This window comes from Oncorhynchus gorbuscha, linkage group LG13, assembly GCF_021184085.1.
Source record: "Oncorhynchus gorbuscha isolate QuinsamMale2020 ecotype Even-year linkage group LG13, OgorEven_v1.0, whole genome shotgun sequence".
NCBI lineage: Eukaryota > Metazoa > Chordata > Actinopteri > Salmoniformes > Salmonidae > Oncorhynchus > Oncorhynchus gorbuscha.
The window spans coordinates 37,076,083-37,101,836 of NC_060185.1; the positions used below are offsets into that span (position 1 = coordinate 37,076,083).

The 25,754-nt window shown below is 46.2% G+C and overlaps 1 protein-coding gene across 1 annotated transcript in view; it reads right to left on the minus strand.

Annotated features, from left to right (window-relative positions):
* LOC123992820 (FRAS1-related extracellular matrix protein 2-like) overlaps nucleotides 1–25,754 on the minus strand; it is a 133,604-nt gene that overhangs the window by 10,836 nt on the left and 97,014 nt on the right. The window contains exons 9-18 of the mRNA XM_046294361.1: nucleotides 20,392–20,541; nucleotides 17,097–17,306; nucleotides 16,344–16,541; nucleotides 15,002–15,166; nucleotides 14,572–14,754; nucleotides 14,255–14,385; nucleotides 13,863–14,018; nucleotides 13,233–13,436; nucleotides 8,866–9,097; nucleotides 8,363–8,694 (exon numbers count right to left, since the gene is read on the minus strand). Of these exons, the coding sequence (XP_046150317.1) occupies nucleotides 8,363–8,694; nucleotides 8,866–9,097; nucleotides 13,233–13,436; nucleotides 13,863–14,018; nucleotides 14,255–14,385; nucleotides 14,572–14,754; nucleotides 15,002–15,166; nucleotides 16,344–16,541; nucleotides 17,097–17,306; nucleotides 20,392–20,541 (1,961 nt within the window). The remainder of the gene's footprint in view (nucleotides 1–8,362; nucleotides 8,695–8,865; nucleotides 9,098–13,232; nucleotides 13,437–13,862; nucleotides 14,019–14,254; nucleotides 14,386–14,571; nucleotides 14,755–15,001; nucleotides 15,167–16,343; nucleotides 16,542–17,096; nucleotides 17,307–20,391; nucleotides 20,542–25,754) is intronic.

Below are 25,754 nucleotides of genomic sequence, written 5' to 3' on the forward strand. Positions count from 1 at the left end.
TGTAAATGGGCAAGACAAAATCTTTAAGTGCATTTGAACGGGGTATGGTAGTAGGTGCCAGGCGCACCGGTTTGTGTCAAGAACTGCAACGCTGTTCAAGCTCAACAGTTTCCCGTGTGTTTCAAAAATGGTTCACCACCCAAAGGACATCCAGCCAACTTGACACAACTGAGGGAGGCATTGGAGACAACATGGGCCAGCATCCCTTTCAACACCTTGTAGTCCATGCCCTGACGAATTGGGGCTGTTCTGAGGGCAAAAGGGGGTGCAACACAATATTAGGAATGTGTTCCTAATGTTTTGTACACTCACTGTATATACACAGTGCTGTACTGTATGGGCTGTACTAGTACTACTGGAGCTCTTATGGATTCAAGAGGGTTTACATTGACTCTGACATTTACACTGGCCACATTTCAGAGAGATGGTATCTTTCCAAAAGAGTTGAATCCAGATATATAGCAACAATAGCAAACCATTACATTTACAACTGGTGAATGTTTGGTTGTGTTCTTCAATTATTGACTTGTCAACAATGAGGATAAAACCATCCCATTCTGAAGTTAATCATCCTATCAAGACATAACAATCCAGGCGGTTGATTTGTTCTATTGTACTTGGAACCCTTAAACAACAGTTAGACTACAGCAAGACAAAGAACCAGAGAGAAAGAGAGAGAGAGCGAATGAGATAGAAATGGAGGGAGAAAGAGAGAGAGAGCGAGAGAGACAGAAAGAGATAGAAAGGGAGAGAGAAAGCGAGAGAGACAGAAAGAGATAGAAAGGGAGGGAGAAAGAGAGAGAGACAGAAAGAGATAGAAAGGGAGGTAGAAAGAAAGTGAGAGAGACAGAAAGAGATAGAAAGGGAGGGAGAAAGAGAGAGCGAAAGAGACAGAAAGAGATAGAAAGGGAGGAAGAGAGAGAGCGAGAGAGAGAAAGAGATAGAAGGAGAGAGAGAGAGAGAGCGAGAGAGAGAGAAAGGGAGGGAGAAAGAGAGAGAGAGAGAGAGAAAGGGAGGGAGAAAGAGAGAGAGAAAGAGAGAAATGGAGGGAGAAAGATAGAGAGAGAGCGCGAGAGAGAGAAAGTGAGGGAGAAAGAGGGAGGAGAGAGAGAGAGATAGAAAGGGAGGGAGTGAGAAAGAGAGAGCGAGAGAGAAAGGGAGGGAGAACGAGAGAGAGAAAGAAAGGGAGGGAGAAAGAGAGCGAGAGAGAGAGAAAGAGAGAAATGGAGGGAGAAAGATAGAGCGCGAGAGAGAAAGGAGAGAGAGAGCGAAAGAGATAGAAAGGGAGGGAAAAAGAGAGAGAGAGATAGAAATGGAGGGAGAAAGATGGAGAGAGAGAGCGAGAGAGAGAGAAAGGAGAGAGATAAGGAAGGAGGAGAGAGAGAGTAAAGGGATTTGAATGGTATCTGCTCCATCCGGTGACCTACGAGAGGGGTACCTGTCTGCACTAGCTCTCCCTTCATGCTGGGACTTGCCTATGCCCAGGGTGAGAGAGAAGGGGGGGGAGAGAGAAAGAAGAGGAGAAAAGCGAGCGAGAGAGAGAAAGAAGGGAGAGAAGGAAAGAGGAGAGAGAGAGATCTCAGAGAACTGGTAGAACCCAGAGAGAGTTGAGGCAGATGATTTGCTGTATGACCCTGGCACTGCCTGCTGAGACCTAATGGATTCCTGTGGTCTGATAAGCTGGGGACAAAGCCTCTCACCATGACACACAGACACAGTGACAGAGTCAGTCCCAGTGAGAGGCCAGTCGGGGGCCCCAAGCTTAGTCGGACTCAGTCTCTCTGTACTCCTCAACCTCTCCACTCAGCCCCAGCCTCCCAGTCAGTCGATCAGACCCTTAAGAGCCTCTCAGGTCAGAGACAACACAGGGGCACAAATGATGTTCCTCTAGACAAGAGCTATTGAGTCTTTCTGTTTGTTCTTACTGGCCAAACTGATTGAAGCTTACAGTACAACTCATATGGATGTGACACAGGCAGACCCTGCAGTAGGGGTATGGGGTTTCTGGGTGAATAGAGACATGTCTGTAGTACCTGGCGGGGTCTCATTCTCTCTCTTAGTTATGGATCTTACTTAAAACAACACAGTGATGCTTAATGCACCTTAGTCTCTGGCTATTTATCAAATGGCAACTTATTCCCTATGGGCCCTGGTCAAAAGTAATGCATTACAAAACAAAGGGAATAGTGAGCCATTTGGGCCAGTGATACACTTTCTGTCGTTTCCCCAAGGTGTCTGCAGCATTGTGACGTATTTGTAGGCATATCATTGGAAGATTGACCATAGACTACATCTACCAGGTGCTCGCTTGGTGTCCTCCGTCGCAATTATTGCGTAATCTCCAGCTGCGTGTATTTTTCCATTTGCTTCCGAGTAGAAACCCAACTGTCACGAATGATTTATCATTGAATAGATATGTGAAAAACACCTTGAGGATTGATTCTAAACAATGTTTGCCATGTTTCTGTCGATATTATGAAGTTAATTTGGAACAAAGTTTGGCGTTGTAATGACTGAATTTTCTTTTTTTTTTCTTAGCCAAACGTGATGAACAAAACGGAGCGATTTCTCCTACACAAATAATCTTTTTGGAAAAAATGAACATTTGCTATCTAACTGAGAGTCTCATCATTGAAAACATCCGAAGTTCTTCAAAGGTAAATTATTTTATTTGAATGCTTTTCTTGTTTTTGTGAAAATGTTGCCTGCTGAATGCTATGCTTAATGCTATGCTAGCTATCAATAGTCTTACACAAATGCTTGTGTAGCTATGGTTGAAAAGCATATTTTGAAAATCTGAGATAACAGTGTTGTTAACAAAAGGCTAAGCTTGTGAGTGAATATATTTCTTTCATTTAATTTGCGATTTTCATGAATAGTCGACGTTGCGTTATGGTAATGAGCTTGAGGCTATGTTTACGCTCCCGGATACGGGATTGCTCGACGCAAGAAGTTAAAGCACCTCAGTCTGTTGTCACATGGCTGCCAGCGACTAGAAACAGCACGTCAAATCTGCAGATAGGAGGGACATTGACCAAGTTAAACCAGTGTTGGTACACAGTACTAAGGCAGACCCTGACATTCAGGATTATCAAAGTGCTGATCAACTCCGACCTCTCCCACAAAGCTCTGTCTGGTCAGAATATGAACTTATTTCAGTTTCAACGTAAACAAATGGGCTAACGCTGGATTACAACCTGTCAGACAGAAAGTCATAAAGTGTGGAGGAAGAGAAGAGAATGATGATCACCGCCTCCATAAAATATTATCTTATACTTCCTATGTATCTTAACTCATCCATGTTTGCATGCAATATCCATTTACTGTATCATTTATCTTGCAAAATGGAATTTCACTTTATAGAGAATGTAATGATATTCCATGGAGTTGGTGTCTTTTCAACCATACAATATGCTTAACCTTAAATTGTGTAAGTAGTTAGCCTCTCATAAATTCTACATGCACTGTTGATTTCTTTCCTTTACACACGCACGCACACGCACACACACACACTGCTAGGGAGCGACTAGTTGATGATCTACAGCAGGGAGGATCTGTAGCGTGAGGAGACCTTTACCACAACATGTCCTTAGCTCCTGTGTGTGTGTGGGTGTGTGTGTGTCTAGCGCGAGGAGACCTTAACCATACCAAGACCTTTGCTCTCTCTCTGCAGGCAGCTCTTCTCTCTGTAGGCATCTCTTTATGACCGCAGCCTGCTTAATTAAGTGCTAGTGAACTAATAGACTGACTGGGGTTTAACTACACTGAAGTGACTGGAGGTTTCCAAGGGAAATCTACATGACAGGAGCACTGAACCATGTGACCAGGGTTTGAGATCTCCACTCAGGGAGGGAGGGAGAGAGGGAGAGAAGGGGGGAGAGAGAGAGAGAAGTAGGGACGGAGTTTAAGACCTGTAAGAAAGGACCCTCCCTCAACACAGCAGCAGCTGTTTAAAGAGCACAGCACAAAAAAGAGCAGAAGGTTTTAATAATGCTGTGAATGTTGGAGAAGCCATTTTGACAAGATAAATAGCAGGCCTCGTGATGAGTTGTGGGAATCCATAAAGCCCTGTGTTTGGTTAGTTATTAGTGGTGAGGTTAAGATGGGCTTTAGAAGAACAACGTCTGAGAGGGGTAGCTACAGTGGGACAAAAAAGTATTTAGTCAGCCACCAATTGTGCAAGTTCTCCCACTTAAAAAGATGAGAGAGGCCTGTAATTTTCATCATAAGTACATTTCAACTATGACAGACAAAATGAGAAAAAAATCCAGAAAATCACATTGTAGGATTTTTAATGAATTTATTTGCAAATTATGGTGGAAAATAAGTATTTGGTCAATAACAAAAGTTTATCTCAATACTTTGTTATATACCCTTTGTTGGCAATGACAGAGGTCAAACATTTTCTGTAAGTCTTCACAAGGTTTTCACACACTGTTGCTGGTATTTTGGCCCATTCCTCCATGCAGATCTCCTCTAGAGCAGTGATTTTTTTTTGGGGGGGGGGGCTGTTGCTGGGCAACACGGACTTTCAACTTCCTCCAAAGATTTGTTGAGATCTGGAGACTGGCTAGGCCACTCCAGGACCTTGAAATGCTTCTTACAAAGCCACTCCTTCGTTGCCCGGGCGGTGTGTTTGGGATCATTGTCATGCTGAAAGACCCAGCCACGTTTCATCTTCAATGCCCTTGCTGATGGAAGGAGGTTTTCACTCAAAATCTAAAATTCTCCTATAGAGCTCCATTTTTATGGGACGGTCTGCCTACCCATGTCAGAGACGCAAACTCGGTCTCAACCTTTAAGTCTTTACTGAAGACTCATCTCTTCAGTGGGTCATACGATTGAGTGTAGTCTGGCCCAGGAGTGGGAAGGTGAAGGCTTGCTGGGGCTCTCTCATGCCGTCCCTGGAAGGGGTGCGTCACCTGAGTGGGTTGATTCACTGATGTGGTCATCCTGTCTGGGTTGGCGCCCCCCTTGGGTTGTGCCATGGCGGAGATCTTTGTGGGCTATACTCAGCCTTGTCTTAGGATGGTAAGTTGGTGCTTGAAGATATCCCTCTAGTGGTGTGGGGGCTGTGCTTTGGCAAAGTGGGTGGGGTTATATCCTTCCTGTTTGGCCCTGTCCGGGGGTGTCCTCGGATGGGGCCACAGTGTCTCCTGACCCCTCCTGTCTCAGCCTCCAGTATTTATGCTGCAGTAGTTTATGTGTCGGGGGGCTAGGGTTAGTTTGTTATATCTGGAGTACTTCTCCTGTCCTATTCGGTGTCCTGTGTGAATCTAAGTGTGCGTTCTCTAATTCTCTCCTTCTCTCTTTCTTTCTCTCTCTCGGAGGACCTGAGCCCTAGGACCATGCCCCAGGACTACCTGACATGATGACTCCTTGCTGTCCCCAGTCCACCTGACCGTGCTGCTGCTCCAGTTTCAACTGTTCTGCCTTATTAATATTCGACAATGCTGGTAATTTATGAACATTTGAACATCTTGGCCATGTTCTGTTATAATCTCCACCCGGCACAGCCAGAAGAGGACTGGCCACCCCACATAGCCTGGTTCCTCTCTAGGTTTATTCCTAGGTTTTGGCCTTTCTAGGGAGTTTTTCCTAGCCACCGTGCTTCTACACCTGCATTGCTTGCTGTTTGGGATTTTAGGCTGGGTTTCTGTACAGCACTTTGAGATATCAGCTGATGTACGAAGGGCTATATAAATACATTTGATTTGATTTGTTACTGATGGTAGGCTTTGTTACTTTGGTCCCAGCTCTCTACAGGTCATTCACTAGGTCCCCCCGTGTGGTTCTGGGATTTTTGCTCACCGTTCTTGTGATCATTTTGACCCCACGGGGTGAGATCTTGCGTGGAGCCCGAGATCGAGGGAGATTATCAGTGGTCTTGTATGTCTTCCATTTCCTAATAATTGCTCCCACAGTTGATTTCTTCAAACCAAGCTGCTTACCTATTGCAGATTCAGTCTTCCCAGCCTGGTTCAGGTCTACAATTTTGTTTCTGGTGTCCTTTGACAGATCTTTGGTCTTGGCCATAGTAGAGTTTGGAGTGTGACTGTTTGAGGTTGTGGACAGGTGTCTTTTATACTGATAACAAGTTCAAACAGGTGCCATTAATATAGGTCATGAGTGGAGGACAGAGGAGCCTCTTAAAGAAGAAGTTACAGGTCTGTGAGAGCCAGACATCTTGACTGTTTGTAGATGACCAAATACATATTTTCCACCATAATTTGCAAATAAATTCTTAAAAAATCCTACAATGTGATTTTCTGGATTTTTTTTCTCATCTTGTCTGTCATAGTTGAAGTGTACCTATGATGAAAATTACAGGCCTCTCTCATCTTTTTAAGTGGCACAATTTGTGGCTGACTAAATACTTTTTTGCCCCACTGTAACAGAGATGTGGCTGTAAAGGATTCTGTTGGTGAATAGGAAAATTACAAGAACTGTTACAAGAAAGAACTGGAGGTCAAATACTGAGCAAGTAAATCCTGACATCTCTTCCCAAGAAATAATCACAACATCTCTTCCCAAGAAATAATCACAACATCTCTTCCCAAGAAATCATCACAACATCTCTTCCCAAGAAATAATCACATCTCTTCCCAAGAAATAATCACATCATCTCTTCCCAAGAAATAATCACAACATCTCTTCCCAAGAAATAATCACAACATCTCTTCCCAAGAAATAATCACATCATCTCTTCCCAAGAAATAATCACAACATCTCTTCCCAAGAAATAATCACAACATCTCTTCCCAAGAAATCATCACGACATCTCTTCCCAAGAAATCATCACGACATCTCTTCCCAAGAAATCAACATGACACCACTTCCCAAGAAATCAACATGACACCACTTCCCAAGAAATCATCACGACATCTCTTCCCAAGAAATCAACATGACACCACTTCCCAAGAAATCATCACGACATCTCTTCCCAAGAAATCAACATGACACCACTTCCCAAGAAATCAACATGACACCACTTCCCAAGAAATCATCACGACATCACTTCCCAAGAAATCAACATGACACCACTTCCCAAGAAATCATCATGACACCACTTCCCAAGAAATCATCATGACACCACTTCCCAAGAAATCATCACGACATCACTTCCCAAGAAATCAACATGACACCACTTCCCAAGAAATCATCATGACACCACTTCCCAAGAAATCATCACGACATCACTTCCCAAGAAATCATCACGACACCACTTCCCAAGAAATCATCACGACATCACTTCCCAAGAAATCAACATGACACCACTTCCCAAGAAATCAACATGACACCACTTCCCAAGAAATCATCACGACATCACTTCCCAAGAAATCAACATGACACCACTTCCCAAGAAATCATCACGACATCACTTCCCAAGAAATCAACATGACATCACTTCCCAAGAAATCATCACGACATCACTTCCCAAGAAATCAACATGACACCACTTCCCAAGAAATCATCACGACATCACTTCCCAAGAAATCAACATGACACCACTTCCCAAGAAATCATCACGACATCACTTCCCAAGAAATCAACATGACACCACTTCCCAAGAAATCATCACGACATCACTTCCCAAGAAATCAACACGACATCACTTCCCAAGAAATCATCACGACATCACTTCCCAAGAAATCATCACGACATCACTTCCCAAGAAATCAACATGACACCACTTCCCAAGAAATCATCACAACATCTCTTCCCAAGAAATCATCACGACATCTCTTCCCAAGAAATCAACATGACACCACTTCCCAAGAAATCATCACAACATCTCTTCCCAAGAAATCATCATGACACCACTTCCCAATAAATAATCACGACATCTCTTCCCAAGAAATCATCACGATACCACTTCCTAAGAAATCATCATGACATCTCTTCCCAAGAAATCCTCATGACACCACTTCCCAAGCAATCACCATGACACCACTTCCCAAGAAATCATCATGACACCACTTCCTAAGAAATCATCATGACACCACTTCCCAAGAAATCATCATGACACCACTTCCCAAGAAATCATCATGACACCACTTCCCAAGAAATCATCATGACACCACTTCCTAAGAAATCATCATGACACCTCTCCCCCTACTTATTTTGCAATTGGTCAGGGGTCTGGTGGGATGGGGCAGCTCACCTGTCTGTCTGTTCTGATAGTGCCCCCACAGGCGCGCACACGCACGCACACGCACGCACGCACGCACGCACGCACGCACGCACGCACGCACGCACGCACGCACGCACGCACGCACGCACGCACACACACACACACACACACACACACACACACACACACACACACACACACACACACACACACACACAGCTCTCTCACCTGTCCGTCTGTACCGATGGTCCCTCCACAGTCTGACAGTAGCTCAGACATGTCATAGTAACTAGTGAACTCCCATAGACAAGCCTCTAGGTTGAGGTTCCTGTAGAAGCGCAGTATGCTGGATCCCCTTAGGGGGGCGCTGTACTGGTAGGGAGAGGTCTCCCCGATCACCTCAGGGTTCTTGGTGGCGTCAGTAATGAAGCCGTGGCGGGTCTTGACCTCGGTGAAGTCCAGCAGGTTAGAACAGCGGTGGTTCCCCACACGAGTACCATCAGGACTCAACGTCAGCTCAAAGTTAGACAGAGGACGGGTGGAGACCACAGGGAGCATGCCTGGGAGAGGAAAGAAGAGAGGAGAGGAGAGACAAGGGGTTAGGAGAGAGAAAGGCAGGGCCGGGAGATAGAGTGAGAAAGAATGACAGAGAGAGAGAGAGAAAGAGTGTCAGAAATAGAGCAAGAGAGAAAGAGAGAGAGAGAGAAACGAGAAGGCTCTGTATTCCTCACCGTCTATGTGTGGCATGGTGACAGTGATCTTGATGAGGTTGGGGTGGTCTGGGTCCTCTGCTCCGGTGTAGCGTAGCTTGGCAGAGAAGGGCTCAGCGCCCACTGTACCCACCACACGAGGCTGGCACATACCATTCTCTATACTGATGGAGACTATGGAGCTGCTGAGTTCCAGGCCCTCGTCTCCGTTAGAGTTCACAGCCCGGCCTGCACACTGCACCCTAGAGCCAGCCTGGAGGGAGAGACACACAGCTCACATCAATACGGTCCCTGGATCATTCACTTAGTAGTGGTGGGCATCTCACATCAATACAGCCTTCTCAATCACATCAATACAGTCAACTCAATCACATCAATACAGTCATCTCAATCACATCAATACAGTCATCTCAATCACATCAATAAAAGTTCTCAATCACATCAATACAGCCTTCTCAATAACATCATTACAGTCATCTCAATCACATCAATACAGCCTTCTCAATCACATCAATACAGTCATCTCAATCACATCAATACAGTCATCTCATTTTAACAAAGCTAATCTGAAAACAAGACTCCCTAAATTTTATCAGCATATCGATTGCGCAACCAGGGGTGGTAAAACCTTGGATCATTGTTACTCTAACTTCCGCGACGCATATAAGGCCCTGCCCCGCCCCCCTTTCGGAAAAGCTGACCACGACTCCATTTTGCTGATACCTGCCTACAGGCAGAAATTAAAACAAGAGGCTCCCACGCTGAGGTCTGTCCAACGCTGGTCAGACCAAGCTGACTCTACACTCCAAGACTGCTTCCATCACGTGGACTGGGACATGTTTCGTATTGCGTCAGATGGAAATATTGACGAATACGCTGATTCGGTGTGCGAGTTCATTAGAACGTGCGTCGAAGATGTCGTTCCCATAGCAATGATAAAAACATTCCCTAACCAGAAACCGTGGATTGATGGCAGCATTCGCGTGAAACTGAAAGCGCGAACCACTGCTTTTAATCAGGGCAAGGTGTCTGGCAACATGACTGAATACAAACAGTGCAGCTATTCCCTCCGCAAGGCTATTAAACAAGCTAAGCGTCAGTACAGAGACAAAGTGGAATCTCAATTCAATGGCTCAGACACAAGAGGCATGTGGCAGGGTCTACAGTCAATCACGGACTACAAGATGAAATCCAGCCCAGTCACGGACCAGGATGTCTTGCTCCCAGGCAGACTAAATAACTTTTTTGCCCGCTTTGAGGACAATACAGTGCCACTGACACGGCCTGCAACGGAAACATGCGGTCTCTCCTTCACTGCAGCCGAGGTGAGTAAGACATTTAAACGTGTTAACCCTCGCAAGGCTGCAGGCCCAGACGGCATCCCCAGCCGCGCCCTCAGAGCATGCGCAGACCAGCTGGCCGGTGTGTTTACGGACATATTCAATCAATCCCTATACCAGTCTGCTGTTCCCACATGCTTCAAGAGGGACACCATTGTTCCTGTTCCCAAGAAAGCTAAGGTAACTGAGCTAAACGACTACCGCCCCGTAGCACTCACTTCCGTCATCATGAAGTGCTTTAAGAGACTAGTCAAGGACCATATCACCTCCACCCTACCTGACACCCTAGACCCACTCCAATTTGCTTACCGCCCAAATAGGTCCACAGACGATGCAATCTCAACCACACTGCACACTGCCCTAACCCACCTGGACAAGAGGAATACCTATGTGAGAATGCTGTTCATCGACTGCAGCTCGGCATTCAACACCATAGTACCCTCCAAGCTCGTCATCAAGCTCGAGACCCTGGGTCTCGACCCCGCCCTGTGCAACTGGGTACTGGACTTCCTGACGGGCCGCCCCCAGGTGGTGAGGGTAGGCAACAACATCTCCTCCCCGCTGATCCTCAACACGGGGGCCCCACAAGGGTGCGTTCTGAGCCCTCTCCTGTACTCCCTGTTCACCCACGACTGCGTGGCCACGCACGCCTCCAACTCAATCATCAAGTTTGCAGACGACACAACAGTGGTAGGCTTGATTACCAACAACGACGAGACGGCCTACAGGGAGGAGGTGAGGGCCCTCAGAGTGTGGTGTCAGGAAAATAACCTCACACTCAACGTCAACAAAACTAAGGAGATGATTGTGGACTTCAGGAAACAGCAGAGGGAACACCCCCTATCCACATCGATGGAACAGTAGTGGAGAGGGTAGCTAGTTTTAAGTTCCTCGGCATACACATCACAGACAAACTGAATTGGTCCACTCACACTGACAGCGTCGTGAAGAAGGCGCAGCAGCGCCTATTCAACCTCAGGAGGCTGAAGAAATTCGGCTTGTCACCAAAAGCACTCACAAACTTCTACAGATGCACAATCGAGAGCATCCTGGCGGGCTGTATCACCGCCTGGTACGGCAACTGCTCCGCCCTCAACCGTAAGGCTCTCCAGAGGGTAGTGAGGACTGCACAACGCATCACCGGGGGCAAACTACCTGCCCTCCAGGACACCTATACCACCCGTTGTTACAGGAAGGCCATAAAGATCATCAAGGACATCAACCACCCGAACCACTGCCTGTTCACCCTGCTATCATCCAGAAGGCGAGGTCAGTACAGGTGCATCAAAGCTGGGACTGAGAGACTGAAAAACAGCTTCTATCTCAAGGCCATCAGACTGTTAAACAGCCACCACTAACATTGAGTGGCTGCTGCCAACACACTGTCATTGACACTGACCCAACTCCAGCCATTTTAATAATGGGAATTGATGGGAAATTATGTAAATATATCACTAGTCACTTTAAACAATGCTACCTTATATAATGTATATATGTATATACTGTACTCTACATCATCGACTGCATCCTTATGTAACACATGTATCACTAGCCACTTTAACTATGCCACTTTGTTTACTTTGTCTACACACTCATCTCATATGTATATACTGTACTCGATACCATCTACTGTATGCTGCTCTGTACCATCACTCATTTATATATCCTTATGTACATGTTCCTTATCCCCTTACACTGTGTATAAGACAGTAGTTTTGGAATTGTTAGTTAGATTACTTGTTGGTTATCACTGCATTGTCGGAACTAGAAGCACAAGCATTTCGCTACACTCGTATTTAACATCTGCTAACCATGTATATGTGACAAATAAAATTTGATTTGATTTTTTTGATTTGATCTCAATAACATCAATACAGTCATCTCAATCACATCAATACAGTCATCTCAATCACATCAATACAGTCATCTCAATCACATCAATACAGTCATCTCAATCACATCAACACAGTCTTCTCAATCACATCAATACAGTCATCTCAATCACATCAATACAGTCATCTCAATAACATCAATACAGTCATCTCAATCACATCAATACAGTCATCTCAATAACATAAATACAGTCATCTCAATCACATCAATACAGTCAACTCAATCACATCAATACAGTCATCTCAATAACATAAATACAGTCATCTCAATCACATCAATACAGTCATCTCAATCACATCAATACAGTCAACTCAATCACATCAATACAGTCAACTCAATCACATCAACACAGTCAACTGGATCATTCACCTAGTAGTGGTGGGCATCTAACATCAATACAGTCATCCCAATCACATCAATACAGTCATCTCAATAACATAAATACAGTCATCTCAATCACATCAATACAGCCATCTCAATCACATCAATACAGTCAACTCAATCACATCAATACAGTCAACTCAATCACATCAATACAGTCATCTCAATCACATCAATACAGTCAACTCAATCACATCAATACAGTCAACTCAATCACATCAACACAGTCAACTGGATCATTCACCTAGTAGTGGTGGGCATCTAACATCAATACAGTCATCCCAATCACATCAATACAGTCATCTCAATAACATAAATACAGTCATCTCAATCACATCAATACAGCCATCTCAATCACATCAATACAGTCAACTCAATCACATCAATACAGTCAACTCAATCACATCAATACAGTCATCTCAATCACATCAATACAGTCATCTCAATAACATAAATACAGTCATCTCAATCACATCAATACAGTCATCTCAATCACATCAATACAGTCAACTCAATCACATCAATACAGTCAACTCAATCACATCAATACAGTCAACTCAATCACATCAATACAGTCATCTCAATCACATCAATACAGCCATCTCAATCACATCAATACAGTCAACTCAATCACATCAATACAGTCAACTCAAACACATCAATACAGTCATCTCAATCACATCAATACAGTCATCTCAATCATTCACTTTAGGTCTTTTCTTTGACTGAGCCAATCCAAATTCACACTCAGTTCACTGATAATGTGTTCTCTACCTGGAAATAGACAGAGTCCAAGGTGATGATCTTGGAGGAGGAGAAGAAGGTATCAAAGTCCACCTCTCTCATGGAGCTGGTGACCCCGTCCAGGCTGGTTGGAGCGCTGACCAACCATCGATAGCGTGTCAGCGTGTCATTGATGTGCTCGCTGATGCAGATGGAGCCAGTCTTGTCGTAGTCAGGGTACTTAGGGTTACAAGCCTGAGGGAGGGAGAGAAGGAGGAGGGAGTGAGGAGAGAATGAGGAGGGAATGAGAGAGGGAGGGAGGAGAGAGGAGACAGTGTTTGGGAATGAGGCAAAATATACTGTAATATAGTCAAAGGGAAAATGTGCATTGTTCATCAACATCACTCACCTGCGCTTCAATATCAAATTAAATCCTAATTTAATCCTAATTGACATATTCCTAAACCAAATAAACAACTTAGATTTTAAAGTAAATTAAGACCAGACAGTGAATGCAATGATGCCTTGGCCTTCATCCTAAAAGGTATCCTATTCCCTATATAGTGCACTTCCCCATGGGACTCTGGCCAAACGTAGTGCACTAAACTGAGAATAGGGTGCCATTTGGGACAAACCTCTGGACTGGGAGGTTAAAAGTCCCTGACAAACCATTCTCCGTACCGTGACACAGACGACGGGGTAGCCTGCCACCAAGGGGGTATTTCTGGCCCTGGAGGTGTCGTCATACTGCAGTAAGGAGAACACCTGGGGGACGGAGGGGAAGGTGACGTCCGCCATGCTGTTGGTCTCCTCTATGTAGATAATGGCCTTATTCATCTGAGGACAGACAGAACATAAACAGATAGATCAAACATAGAAGTGTTGTCAAAGGTAGTGATGTATCAGGGGCGACTAACGCAACAACTAAACTTCTCTCTTGTTCTTGTCCCTCAGCTCTCACATTGAAGGTAAGTGAAGCGTACCCGCTTATCTGCAATATTCTCCGTTCATCCTGCTACTTGTGTCAACGTCATATTGCTGAGTCTATGTGATGTTATTGTTCCAGTGCTCACCTGCGTTTCAGCCACCATGTTCTCATCAGGTTTCAGGTGGACAGTGAAGGCTTCTCTCATCTCTCTGACTCCATCAAACAAGATCTCCACCTCGATGTAGTGCTCTGTGTCACCCTCCTTGAACTCAATGTCTGGGGTAAACAACAACAACACGGCTCTAAGTTAGAGAGGGAACATCTAAACACTGCAGATACCGAGTTACCTTATCAAGAGGATTATTTCCATAGGGTCAGGATCCCAATCAGATCACCCTGTCAGGAAAAACTCATGGCCGTAGGTAGGTAGGTGAGAGGTTGAGAGGTTGTGACATTTCTCACCTTCAGATACAGGATGGTAGTCCTCTCCTGAGGTGGCTGATCCGTCCTTGGTGTGGACGCGGACCACAGACACCTTGGAGGTGTCTCCTACCCTCAGCACTGGGATCTTCACCATGGACACCTGGCCTGCCCCGCTAGGCTCACTCACACTGAACTTAGTCTCCCCAAACTTGATGATGGCCTCTGGGGATAACATGGATGGGAGTCACAGAGTCAGACATGGAGCAGTGTGAACTCAGCAATGTTACAAACAGAGTAGAATGAGTTGAAGACACACACCCCAAAACAAATGAATTAGATGCTGACTAGCAGATTATGAACTTGAGAAAATAAGGGAAGTAATGCAATAAGTATCTGGGACTATTATAGCGTGAGCAACTTTAATTTTCCACAGGTGAAATGATTACATCTATGAGTCAGTCAGTCTTACTGTCTGCCTCGTCCTTGATCTTGACCAGAGTCTCATTCTGTTTCCCGATGGACGCTCCGAACGGAGACTCACTGCGGGGCGACCCCAACACCAGCCTCAGCTCCTCCTCCTCCTCATGCTCCGTGTCATCAACCAAGGACAGAACACACGGCTTCTCCACCTCCCCTGGAAAGAGAGGGAAGGGATAGAGAGATGGAGATGGGAGGAAAGAGAGAGAGAGAGAGAGATACAGAGAGAGAGAGATACAGAGAGAGAGAGATACAGAGAGAGATACAGAGAGAGAGAGAGAGAGAGATTAGCAAAAAGGGGTAACCAGTTGTTGAAATAAACTATACCCTTTTGGCCTACGAGGTGTTCCTTGTGTCAGTGTCTTACCAGTTTTTTTATTGTGTTTAACAGTTTAGTTTAGTGTTACCTGTTTATTTACAGTGTTGTACAAAATAGTTTTCAGTGTTACCTGTTTTTTGACAGTGTTTTACAAAATAGTTTTCAGTGTTACATGTTTATTTACAGTGTTTTACAGAATAGTTTGTAGTGTTACCTGTTTGTTTTTTGACAGTGTTTTACAGAATAGTTTTCAGTGTTACCTGTTTTTTGACAGTGTTTTACAGAATAGATTTTAGTGTTACCTGTTTATTTACAGTGTTTTACAAAATAGTTTTCAGTGTTACCTGTTTTTTGACAGTGTTTTACAGAATAGTTTTCAGTGTTACCTGTTTTTTGACAGTGTTTTACAGAATAGTTTTCAGTGTTACCTGTTTATTTACAGTGTTTTACAAAATAGTTTTCAGTGTTACCTGTTTTTTGACAGTGTTTTACAGAAGAGTTTTTAGTGTTATCTGTTTATTTACAGTGTTTTACAGAATAGTTTTTAGTGTTACCTGTTTATTTACAATGTTTTACCCAATTTGTAAGTCGCTCTGGATAAGAGCGTCTGCTAAATGACTTAAATGTAAATGTAATGTAAATGTTTTACAGAATAGTTTTCAGTGTTACCTGTTTATTTACAGTGTTTTACAGAATAGTTTTCAGTGTTACCTGTTTATTTACAGTGTTTTACAGAATAGTTTTTAGTGTTACCTGTTTATTTACAGTGTTTTACAGAATAGTTTTTAGTGTTACCTGTTTATTTACAGTGTTTTACAGAATAGTTTGTAGTGTTACCTGTTTGTTTTTTTGACAGTGTTTTACAGAATAGTTTTTAGTGTTACCTGTTTGTTTTTTTGACAGTATTTTAAAGAATAGTTTTCAGTGTTACCTGTTTATTTACAGTGTTTTACAAAATAGTTTTCAGTGTTACCTGTTTTTTGACAGTGTTTTAAAGAATAGTTTTCAGTGTTACCTGGTAGGAAGGTGATGATGGAAGCGTCTGTGTTGGGTCGTTCGTTGAAGTCCATCATAACCTGAGCGGTTCCCTGTCTGGTGTAACAGCGGACGGTTGACCTGTAACTGATGTCTCCACTACGATACACCATGACTGAGATCTGACCGGAGTTCTCATGCCCCATGTACATGGCATCACGGAACTGCACCGTGGGCACTGTTAGAGGACAATCAGATCAACACATCATCTACGTTAGATCAAGTGCATAGAGAAACAGTGTTGATCATAACCATGACATAATGTTCATAACTGTCTACAGCTGATCTTATAATGTACTATAAGCCTTTATAAAGGCTTTATAAATGCATTTATATGGACACTTACAGTAATGTAATACCAAAGTTTTCATTGGCAGCATTGTTCAATCGTCTTTACTGGTGTTGGTATGTTTCGGAGATGCCCTGTTTTGTCAGAGCAAGGTATGATATATTTCTCAACATCTGAATGAAATGCCAGTGCCCGTTTGAATCTATATTTATAGTTCATTGATAATTAGACGCATTCTGACAAATCAGATACGTGGTGACTAAATCAGCTAGGTTCACTCACAGTCAGATACGTTGTGACTCGAACTGTGTCCCGAATGGAACCCTTTTCCCCATATAGTGCACTCATTTTGACCAGATGCTATGGGGCCCTGGTTAAAAGTAGTGCACTACATAGGGAATAAGGTGGCATTTGGGACACAATATATCAGCACGATTCACTCACGGTCAGAGACGGAGTCGTTTATGAGGATGTTGGCTTTCCCCGGTTCTCCCAGGATGCCGTTCATGGGCATGCGGAGGATCAGCTCGAATGTCTCGGTCCCCTCCAGCACCGGCTGACCCAGGTCATCCAGGATGGTAACCCTGAATGTCTGCTGGCTGACCCCCGGGGCGAAGTCCAGGTTCCTGCTAATACCGACGTAGTCCACACCGGCTAGAGGAGAGGAGAAACAGTCAATACCCACTAGAGGAGAGAGAGGGACTGAGCACTCCTACTCTGAGACACTTGATACATATGGGCCTAGATCTCCTATGACTCTATAATCATCAGTAGAGGTGAGTTAGATGAAAGGAAAGACCACAACATGTTGATCAAATGTTGCTTCCTCTCAACAGTACATACAGTGAGGGAAAAAAGTATTTGATCCCCTGCTGATTTTGTACATTTGAAGTTGTCCTATCCCCTTAGCAGAAAAACACCCCCAAAGCATAATGTTTCCACCTTCATGTTTGACGGTGGGGATGGTGTTCTTGGGGTCATAGACAGCATTTCTTCTACTCCAAACACGGGGAGTTGAGTTGATGCCAAAGAGTTCCATTTTGGTCTCATCTCAACACTTTCACCCAGTTGTCCTCTGAATCATTCAGAAGTTCATTGGCATACTTCAGACGGGCATGTATATGTGCTTTCTTGAGCAGGGGGACCTTACGGACACTGCAGGATTTCAGTCCTTCACGGCGTAGTGTGTTACCAATTGTTTTCTTGGTGACTATGGTCCCAGCTGCCTTGACATCATTGACAAGATCCTCCCGTGTAGTTCTGGGCTGATTCCTCACCGTTCTCATGATCCTTGCAACTCCACGAGGTGATATCTTGCATGGAGCCCCAGGCTGAGGGAGATTGACAGTTCTTTTGTTTCTTCCATTTGCGAATAATCGCACCAACTGTTGTCACCTTCTCACCAAGCTGCTTGGCGATGGTCTTGTAGCCCATTTCAGCCTTGTGGAGGTCTACAATCTTGTCCCTGACATCCTTGGAGAGCTCTTTGGTCTTGGCCATGGTGGAGAGTTTGGAATCTGATTGATTGATTGTCTCTGTGGACAGGTGTCTTTTATACAGGTAACAAGCTGAGATTAGGAGATATTTCCCTAGGCCACCAGGATGGTGTAAACATGTTATTCATCCACTCAGAGCTATGAAGAGGCAGGGTGTTGATGGCATGGCCTTTACCCCCCTCTGAACCAGCTTTGTGTGTCCCTCTGCTTGGAACTGCTTTATAAAGCTACAGTATGTGTGTCTGCTTGGGATGGCAGTTTAGATATAAATAATATTTAGCTGAGGGCTGGAGAAGAGATAATTAAGAAGTGAGAGGGAAAGAGAGACAGTGGGGAGGGAGAGAGAAAGGGAGGAGTGAGGGAGGAGGGGAGGAGAGAGAGGAGTGAGGGGTTAGGAGGAGTGAGAAAGAGAGAGACAAAGAGAGAGAGCGAGGAAGATGAGTGTCACGGCAGATTTCCTCCTCTTCCTCTGAAGAGGTGAAAGAAGGATCGGACCAATACGCAGCGTGGTAGGTGTCCTCCATGGTTTTTTAATAAGAAAATCTCAACCTGAACACAAATACAATAAACGTGAACTAACCGAAACAGTCCCGTGTGGCACAAACACTGACACAGGAAACAATCACCCACAAAATACCCAAAGAATATGGCTGCTCAAATATGGTTCCCAATTAGAGACAAGATAGACAGCTGCCACTAATTGAGAACCAATCTAGGCAACCATAGACATACAATTTACCTAGACAGGACACAGCCCCATAAACATACAAACCCCTAGACTAGACAAAACACATAAAACCCCCATGTCACACCCTGACCTAACCAAAATAATAAAGAAAACAAAGATAACTAAGGCCAGGGCGTGACAATGAGGAGTGCTCGGGGCAGGAGATAAGAGGAAGGCTGCAGGCAGGGGGAAGGTTTTAGTTTCAGGAGATATATAGATGCTCTCTTTATCCAGACTTATACACCAGTGTGTGAGGGATTCAGTCTACATTCCTCTGTCTTTACTCAATCCACATTTATTCCCAACTCTGTCCCTCCCAACTCTGTCCCTCCCAACTCTGTCCCTCCCAACTCTGTCCCTCCCAACCTTGTCCCTCCCAACTCTGTCCCTCCCAACCTTGTCCCTCCCAACTCTGTCCCTCCCAACCTTGTCCCTCCCAACCTTGTCCCTCCCAACCTTGTCCCTCCCAACTCTGTCCCTCCCAACCTTGTCCCTCCCAACCTTGTCCCTCCCAACTCTGTCCCTCCCAACTCTATCCCTCCCAACTCTGTCCCTCCCAACTCTGTCCCTCCCAACTCTATCCCTCCCAACCTTGTCCCTCCCAACTCTGTTCCTCCCAATCCGGTCCCTCCCAACTCAGTCCCTCCCAACCTTGTCCCTCCCAACTCTGTCCCTCCCAACTCTGTCCTTCCCAACCTTGTCCCTCCCAACTCTGTCCCTCCCAACTCTGTCCCTGCCAACTCTGTCCCTCCCAACTCTGTCCCTGCCAACTCTGTCCCTCCCAACTCTGTCCCTCCCAACCTTGTCCCTCCCAACTCTGTCCCTCCCAACTCTGTCCCTGCCAACTCTGTCCCTCCCAACTCTATCCCTCCCAACTCTGTCCCTCCCAACTCTATCCCTCCCAACCTTGTCCCTCCCAACCCTGTCCCTCCCAACCCTGTCCCACCCACCCTGTCCCTCCCAACCTTGTCCCTCCCAACCCTGTCCCTCCCAACCTTGTCCCTCCCAACCCTGTCCCTCCCAACCTTGTCCCACCCAACCTTGTCCCACCCAACCCTGTCCCTCCCATCCCTGAAGGCCTACCCTCCTCTGCACCTTCCAACAGCTACCAGACTGGGGTTAAATACCAAATGGCACCCTATCTGCTATGGGTCGTGGTCAATAGCTGGGGCTGAGCAGAGCACTGTTTACATTCCAGAGGTCATATAACATCCCAACACATCCAGCCTGCGTTGCTCTGGGCGTTCTCTCTGCTTCCACACCACCAGTGACAGACAGACAAACCCTGAGGAGGACTAAAGCATATTGTTCCACCTGGTTAACCTTCCCTAAGCTCAAAATGGCTCTTCATAAATACAGTGTTAAATTCCAGTGTGCTGTAACACAAAGACAGTGTATTGTAGCACCAGTCCCCTGTGTGAGAGCAGTGCGTTGTATTGTAGGGACAGGAACGCTGACCTTCAGTAGACAGTGTGCTGTCATAGACATACAGTGTGTTGTGTTGTATTGTATCTACCTTCAGCAGAGACAGGGTCTGTTTTCCTGGAGCGTACAGTGACCGTGGCTGTTTTAGAGAGGTCAGTGCCTGTCCTATACACCTTGACCTCCACATAACCATCACTCTCATCCACACGGTAGTCTGTGCCTCCGAAGTAGAATACTGGAGCTGTGGAGGAGAGGAAACACATGAAGATGTTATACATCAGGATCATGTTTCAGTTAGTTTCGCAGCTGGATACCGTCTGATGTAATTATTGAGTTGAATTTTTAATGACCCACTTTCAACTACAATTGCTTCTGAGGACAAAATTAAATGACAACACAACACTAGTCATTACTAGCCCTTAAAGCACCTGAATTACAGTATAGTACATTTGAGTGGATGTTATTCTGTAAGATGTACAGAATGTAAATGCAAAGACTCGAAGCCTGAATGCATCTGTCATGCAGGTGAAAGAGGACCCAAAAGCGACTTGGCGAAAACAGAGTCTTTAATCCAGTAAAGTTAATACAAACAAAAAACACAACTTTCACTCGAAATGACGAGGACAAACTGGAGACTCGATCTTGAACAGCAGGTGAACAGCAGGTTGCCTCGGGAAGGCACTTGAACCAGACAGACTCAGACACCTGCTCACCACGCAGCATCTGAGGAAAACACGACACGACAGGGCGATACACAAACACAGCACGGTGAATTCTAGACAAGGAACCGACAGGACAGGAACGGAACACAAAGGAAGAAATAGGGACTCTAATCAGGGGAAAGGATCGGGAACAGGTGTGGGAAGACTAAATGATTGATTAGGGGAATAGGAACAGCTGGGAGCAGGAACGGAACGATAGAGAGAAGAGAGAGCGAGAGAGTGAGAGAGGGAGGGGGAGAGAGAGGGATAGAAAGAGGGAAAGAACCTAATAAGACCAGCAGAGGGAAACGAATAGAATGGGAAGCACAGGGACAAGACAAGATAATAAATGACAAAACATGACAGTACCCCCCACTCACCGAGCGCCTCCTGGCGCACTCGAGGAGGAATCCTGGCGGCAACGGAGGAAATCATCAATGAGTGAACGGTCCAGCACGTCCCGAGACGGAACCCAACTCCTCTCCTCAGGACCGTAACCCTCCCAATCCACTAAGTATTGGTGACCCCGTCCCCGAGAACGCATGTCCATGATCTTATGTACCTTGTAAATAGGTGCGCTCTCGACAAGGACGGGAGGGGGGAGGGAAGACGAACGGGGTGCGAAGAAAGGGCTTAACACAGGAGACATGGAAGACAGGATGGACGCGACGAAGATGTCGCGGAAGAAGCAGTCGCACAGCGACAGGATTGACGACCTGGGAGACACGGAACGGACCAATGAACCGCGGAGTCAACTTACGAGAAGCTGTCGTAAGAGGAAGGTTGCGAGTGGAAAGCCACACTCTCTGGCCGCAACAATACCTTGGACTCTTAATCCTGCGTTTATTGGCGGCTCTCACAGTCTGTGCCCTGTAACGGCAAAGTGCAGACCTCACCCTCCTCCAGGTGCGCTCACAACGTTGGACAAACGCTTGAGCGGAGGGAACGCTGGACTCGGCAAGCTGGGATGAGAACAGAGGAGGCTGGTAACCCAGACTACTCTGAAACGGAGATAACCCGGTAGCAGACGAAGGAAGCGAATTGTGAGCGTATTCTGCCCAGGGGAGCTGTTCTGCCCAAGACGCAGGGTTTCTGAAAGAAAGGCTGCGTAGTATGCGACCAATCGTCTGATTGGCCCTCTCTGCTTGACCGTTAGACTGGGGATGAAACCCGGAAGAGAGACTGACGGACGCACCAATCAAACGACAGAACTCCCTCCAAAACTGTGACGTGAATTGCGGGCCTCTGTCTGAAACGGCGTCTAACGGGAGGCCATGAATTCTGAATACATTCTCGATAATGATTTGTGCCGTCTCCTTAGCGGAAGGAAGTTTAGCGAGGGGAATGAAATGTGCCGCCTTAGAGAACCTATCGACAACCGTAAGAATCACAGTCTTCCCCGCAGACAAAGGCAGACCGGTAATGAAGTCTAGGGCGATGTGAGACCATGGTCGAGAAGGAATGGGGAGCGGTCTGAGACGACCGGCAGGAGGAGAGTTACCCGACTTAGTCTGCGCGCAGTCCGAACAAGCAGCCACGAAACGGCGCGTGTCACGCTCCTGAGTCGGCCACCAAAAGCGCTGGCGAATAGACGCAAGAGTGCCTCGAACACCGGGATGACCAGCTAACTTGGCAGAGTGAGCCCACTGAAGAACAGCCAGGCGAGTGGAAACAGGAACGAAAAGGAGGTTACTAGGACAAGCGCGCGGCGACGCAGTGTGCGTGAGTGCTTGCTTAACCTGTCTTTCAATTCCCCAGACTGTTAACCCGACAACACGCCCATAAGGAAGAATCCCCTCGGGATCAGTAGAAGCCACAGAAGAACTAAACAGACGGGATAAGGCATCAGGCTTGGTGTTCTTGCTACCCGGACGGTAAGAAATCACAAACTCGAAACGAGCGAAAAACAACGCCCAACGAGCTTGACGGGCATTAAGTCGTTTGGCAGAACGGATGTACTCAAGGTTCTTATGGTCTGTCCAAACGACAAAAGGAACGGTCGCCCCCTCCAACCACTGTCGCCATTCGCCTAGGGCTAAGCGGATGGCGAGCAGTTCACGGTTACCCACATCATAGTTGCGCTCAGATGGCGACAGGCGATGAGAAAAATAAGCGCAAGGATGAACCTTATCGTCAGACTGGAAGCGCTGGGATAGAATGGCTCCCACGCCTACCTCTGAAGCGTCAACCTCGACAATGAATTGTCTAGTGACGTCAGGAGTAACGAGGATAGGAGCGGACGTAAAACGTTCTTTTAGAAGATCAAAAGCTCCCTGGGCGGAACCGGACCACTTAAAACACGTCTTGACAGAAGTAAGAGCTGTGAGAGGGGCAGCAACTTGACCGAAATTACGAATGAAACGCCGATAGAAATTAGCGAAACCTAAAAAGCGCTGCAACTCGACACGTGACCTTGGAACGGGCCAATCACTGACAGCTTGGACCTTAGCGGAATCCATCTGAATGCCTTCAGCGGAAATAACGGAACCGAGAAAAGTAACGGAGGAGACATGAAAAGAGCACTTCTCAGACTTTACGTAGAGACAATTCTCTAAAAGGCGCTGTAGAACACGTCGAACGTGCTGAACATGAATCTCGAGTGACGGAGAAAAAATCAGGATATCGTCAAGATAGACAAAAACAAAGATGTTCAGCATGTCTCTCAGAACATCATTAACTAATGCCTGAAAAACAGCTGGCGCATTGGCGAGACCAAACGGCAGAACCCGGTACTCAAAATGCCCTAACGGAGTGTTAAACGCCGTTTTCCACTCGTCCCCCTCTCTGATGCGCACGAGATGGTAAGCGTTACGAAGGTCCAACTTAGTAAAGCACCTGGCTCCCTGCAGAATCTCGAAGGCTGATGACATAAGGGGAAGCGGATAACGATTCTTAACCGTTATGTCATTCAGCCTCGATAATCCACGCAGGGGCGCAGAGTACCGTCCTTCTTCTTAACAAAAAGAACCCCGCCCCGGCCGGAGAGGAAGAAGGCACTATGGTACCGGCGTCAAGAGACACAGACAAATAATCCTCGAGAGCCTTACGTTCGGGAGCCGACAGAGAGTATAGTCTACCCCGAGGAGGAGTGGTCCCCGGAAGGAGATCAATACTACAATCATACGACCGGTGAGGAGGAAGGGAGTTGGCTCGGGACCGACTGAAGACCGTGCGCAGATCATGATATTCCTCCGGCACTCCTGTCAAATCGCCAGGTTCCTCCTGAGAAGTAGGGACAGAAGAAACGGGAGGGATGGCAGACATTAAACACTTCACATGACAAGAAACGTTCCAGGATAGGATAGAATTACTAGACCAATTAATAGAAGGATTATGACATACTAGCCAGGGATGACCCAAAACAACAGGTGTAAACGGTGAACGAAAAATCAAAAAAGAAATAGTCTCACTGTGGTTACCAGATACTGTGAGGGTTAAAGGTAGTGTCTCAAATCTGATACTGGGAAGATGACTACCATCTAAGGCGAACATGGGCGTAGGCTTCTCTAACTCTCTGAAAGGAATGTCATGTTTCCGAACCCATGCTTCGTCCATGAAACAACCCTCAGCCCCAGAGTCTATCAAGGCACTACATGTAGCACCCGAACCGGTCCAGCGTAGATGGACCGACAAAGTAGTACAGGATCTTGATGGAGAGACTTGAGTAGTTGCGCTCACCTGTAGCCCTCCGCTTACAGATGAGCTCTGGCTTTTACTGGACATGAATTAACAAAATGTCCAGCAACTCCGCAATAGAGGCACAGGCGGTTGGTGATCCTCCGTTCCCTCTCCTTAGTCGAGATGCGAATCCCTCCCAGCTGCATGGGCTCAGACTCTGAGCCAGAGGAGGGAGATGGTTGCGATGCGGAGCAGGGAAACACCGTTGATGCGAGCTCTCTTCCACGAGCCCGGTGACGAAGATCTACCCGTCGTTCTATGCGGATGGCGAGAGCAATCAAAGAGTCCACATCTGAAGGAACCTCCCGGGAGAGAATCTCATCCTTAACCACTGCGTGGAGTCCCTCCAGAAAACGAGCGAGCAGCGCCGGCTCGTTCCACTCACTAGAGGCAGCAAGAGTGCGAAACTCAATAGAATAATCCGTTATGGACCGTTCACCTTGGCATAAGGAAGCCAGGGCCCTAGAAGCCTCCCTACCAAAAACTGAACGGTCAAAAACCCGAATCATCTCCTCTTTAAAGTTCTGGAACTTGTTAGAGCAATCAGCCCTTGCCTCCCAGATAGCTGTGCCCCATTCTCGAGCCCGGCCAGTAAGGAGTGAAATGACGTAAGCAACCCGAGCTCTCTCTCTAGAGTATGTGTTGGGTTGGAGAGAGAACACAATCTCACACTGCGTGAGAAAGGAGCGGCACTCAGTGGGCTGCCCGGAGTAGCAAGGTGGGTTATTAACCCTAGGTTCTGGAGGCTCGGCAGGCCATGAAGTAACAGGTGGCACGAGACGTAGACTCTGGAACTGTCCAGAGAGGTAGGAAACATGAGCGGCCAGGTTCTCCACGGCATGGCGAGCAGCAGACAATTCCTGCTCGTGTCTGCCGAGCATGGCTCCTTGGATCTCGACGGCAGTGAAACGAGCGTCTGAAGTCGCTGGGTCCATTCCTTGGTCGGTTCCTTCTGTCATGCAGGTGAAAGAGGACCCAAAAGCGACTTGGCGAAAACAGAGTCTTTAATCCAGTAAAGTTAATACAAACAAAAAACACAACTTTCACTCGAAATGACGAGGACAAACTGGAGACT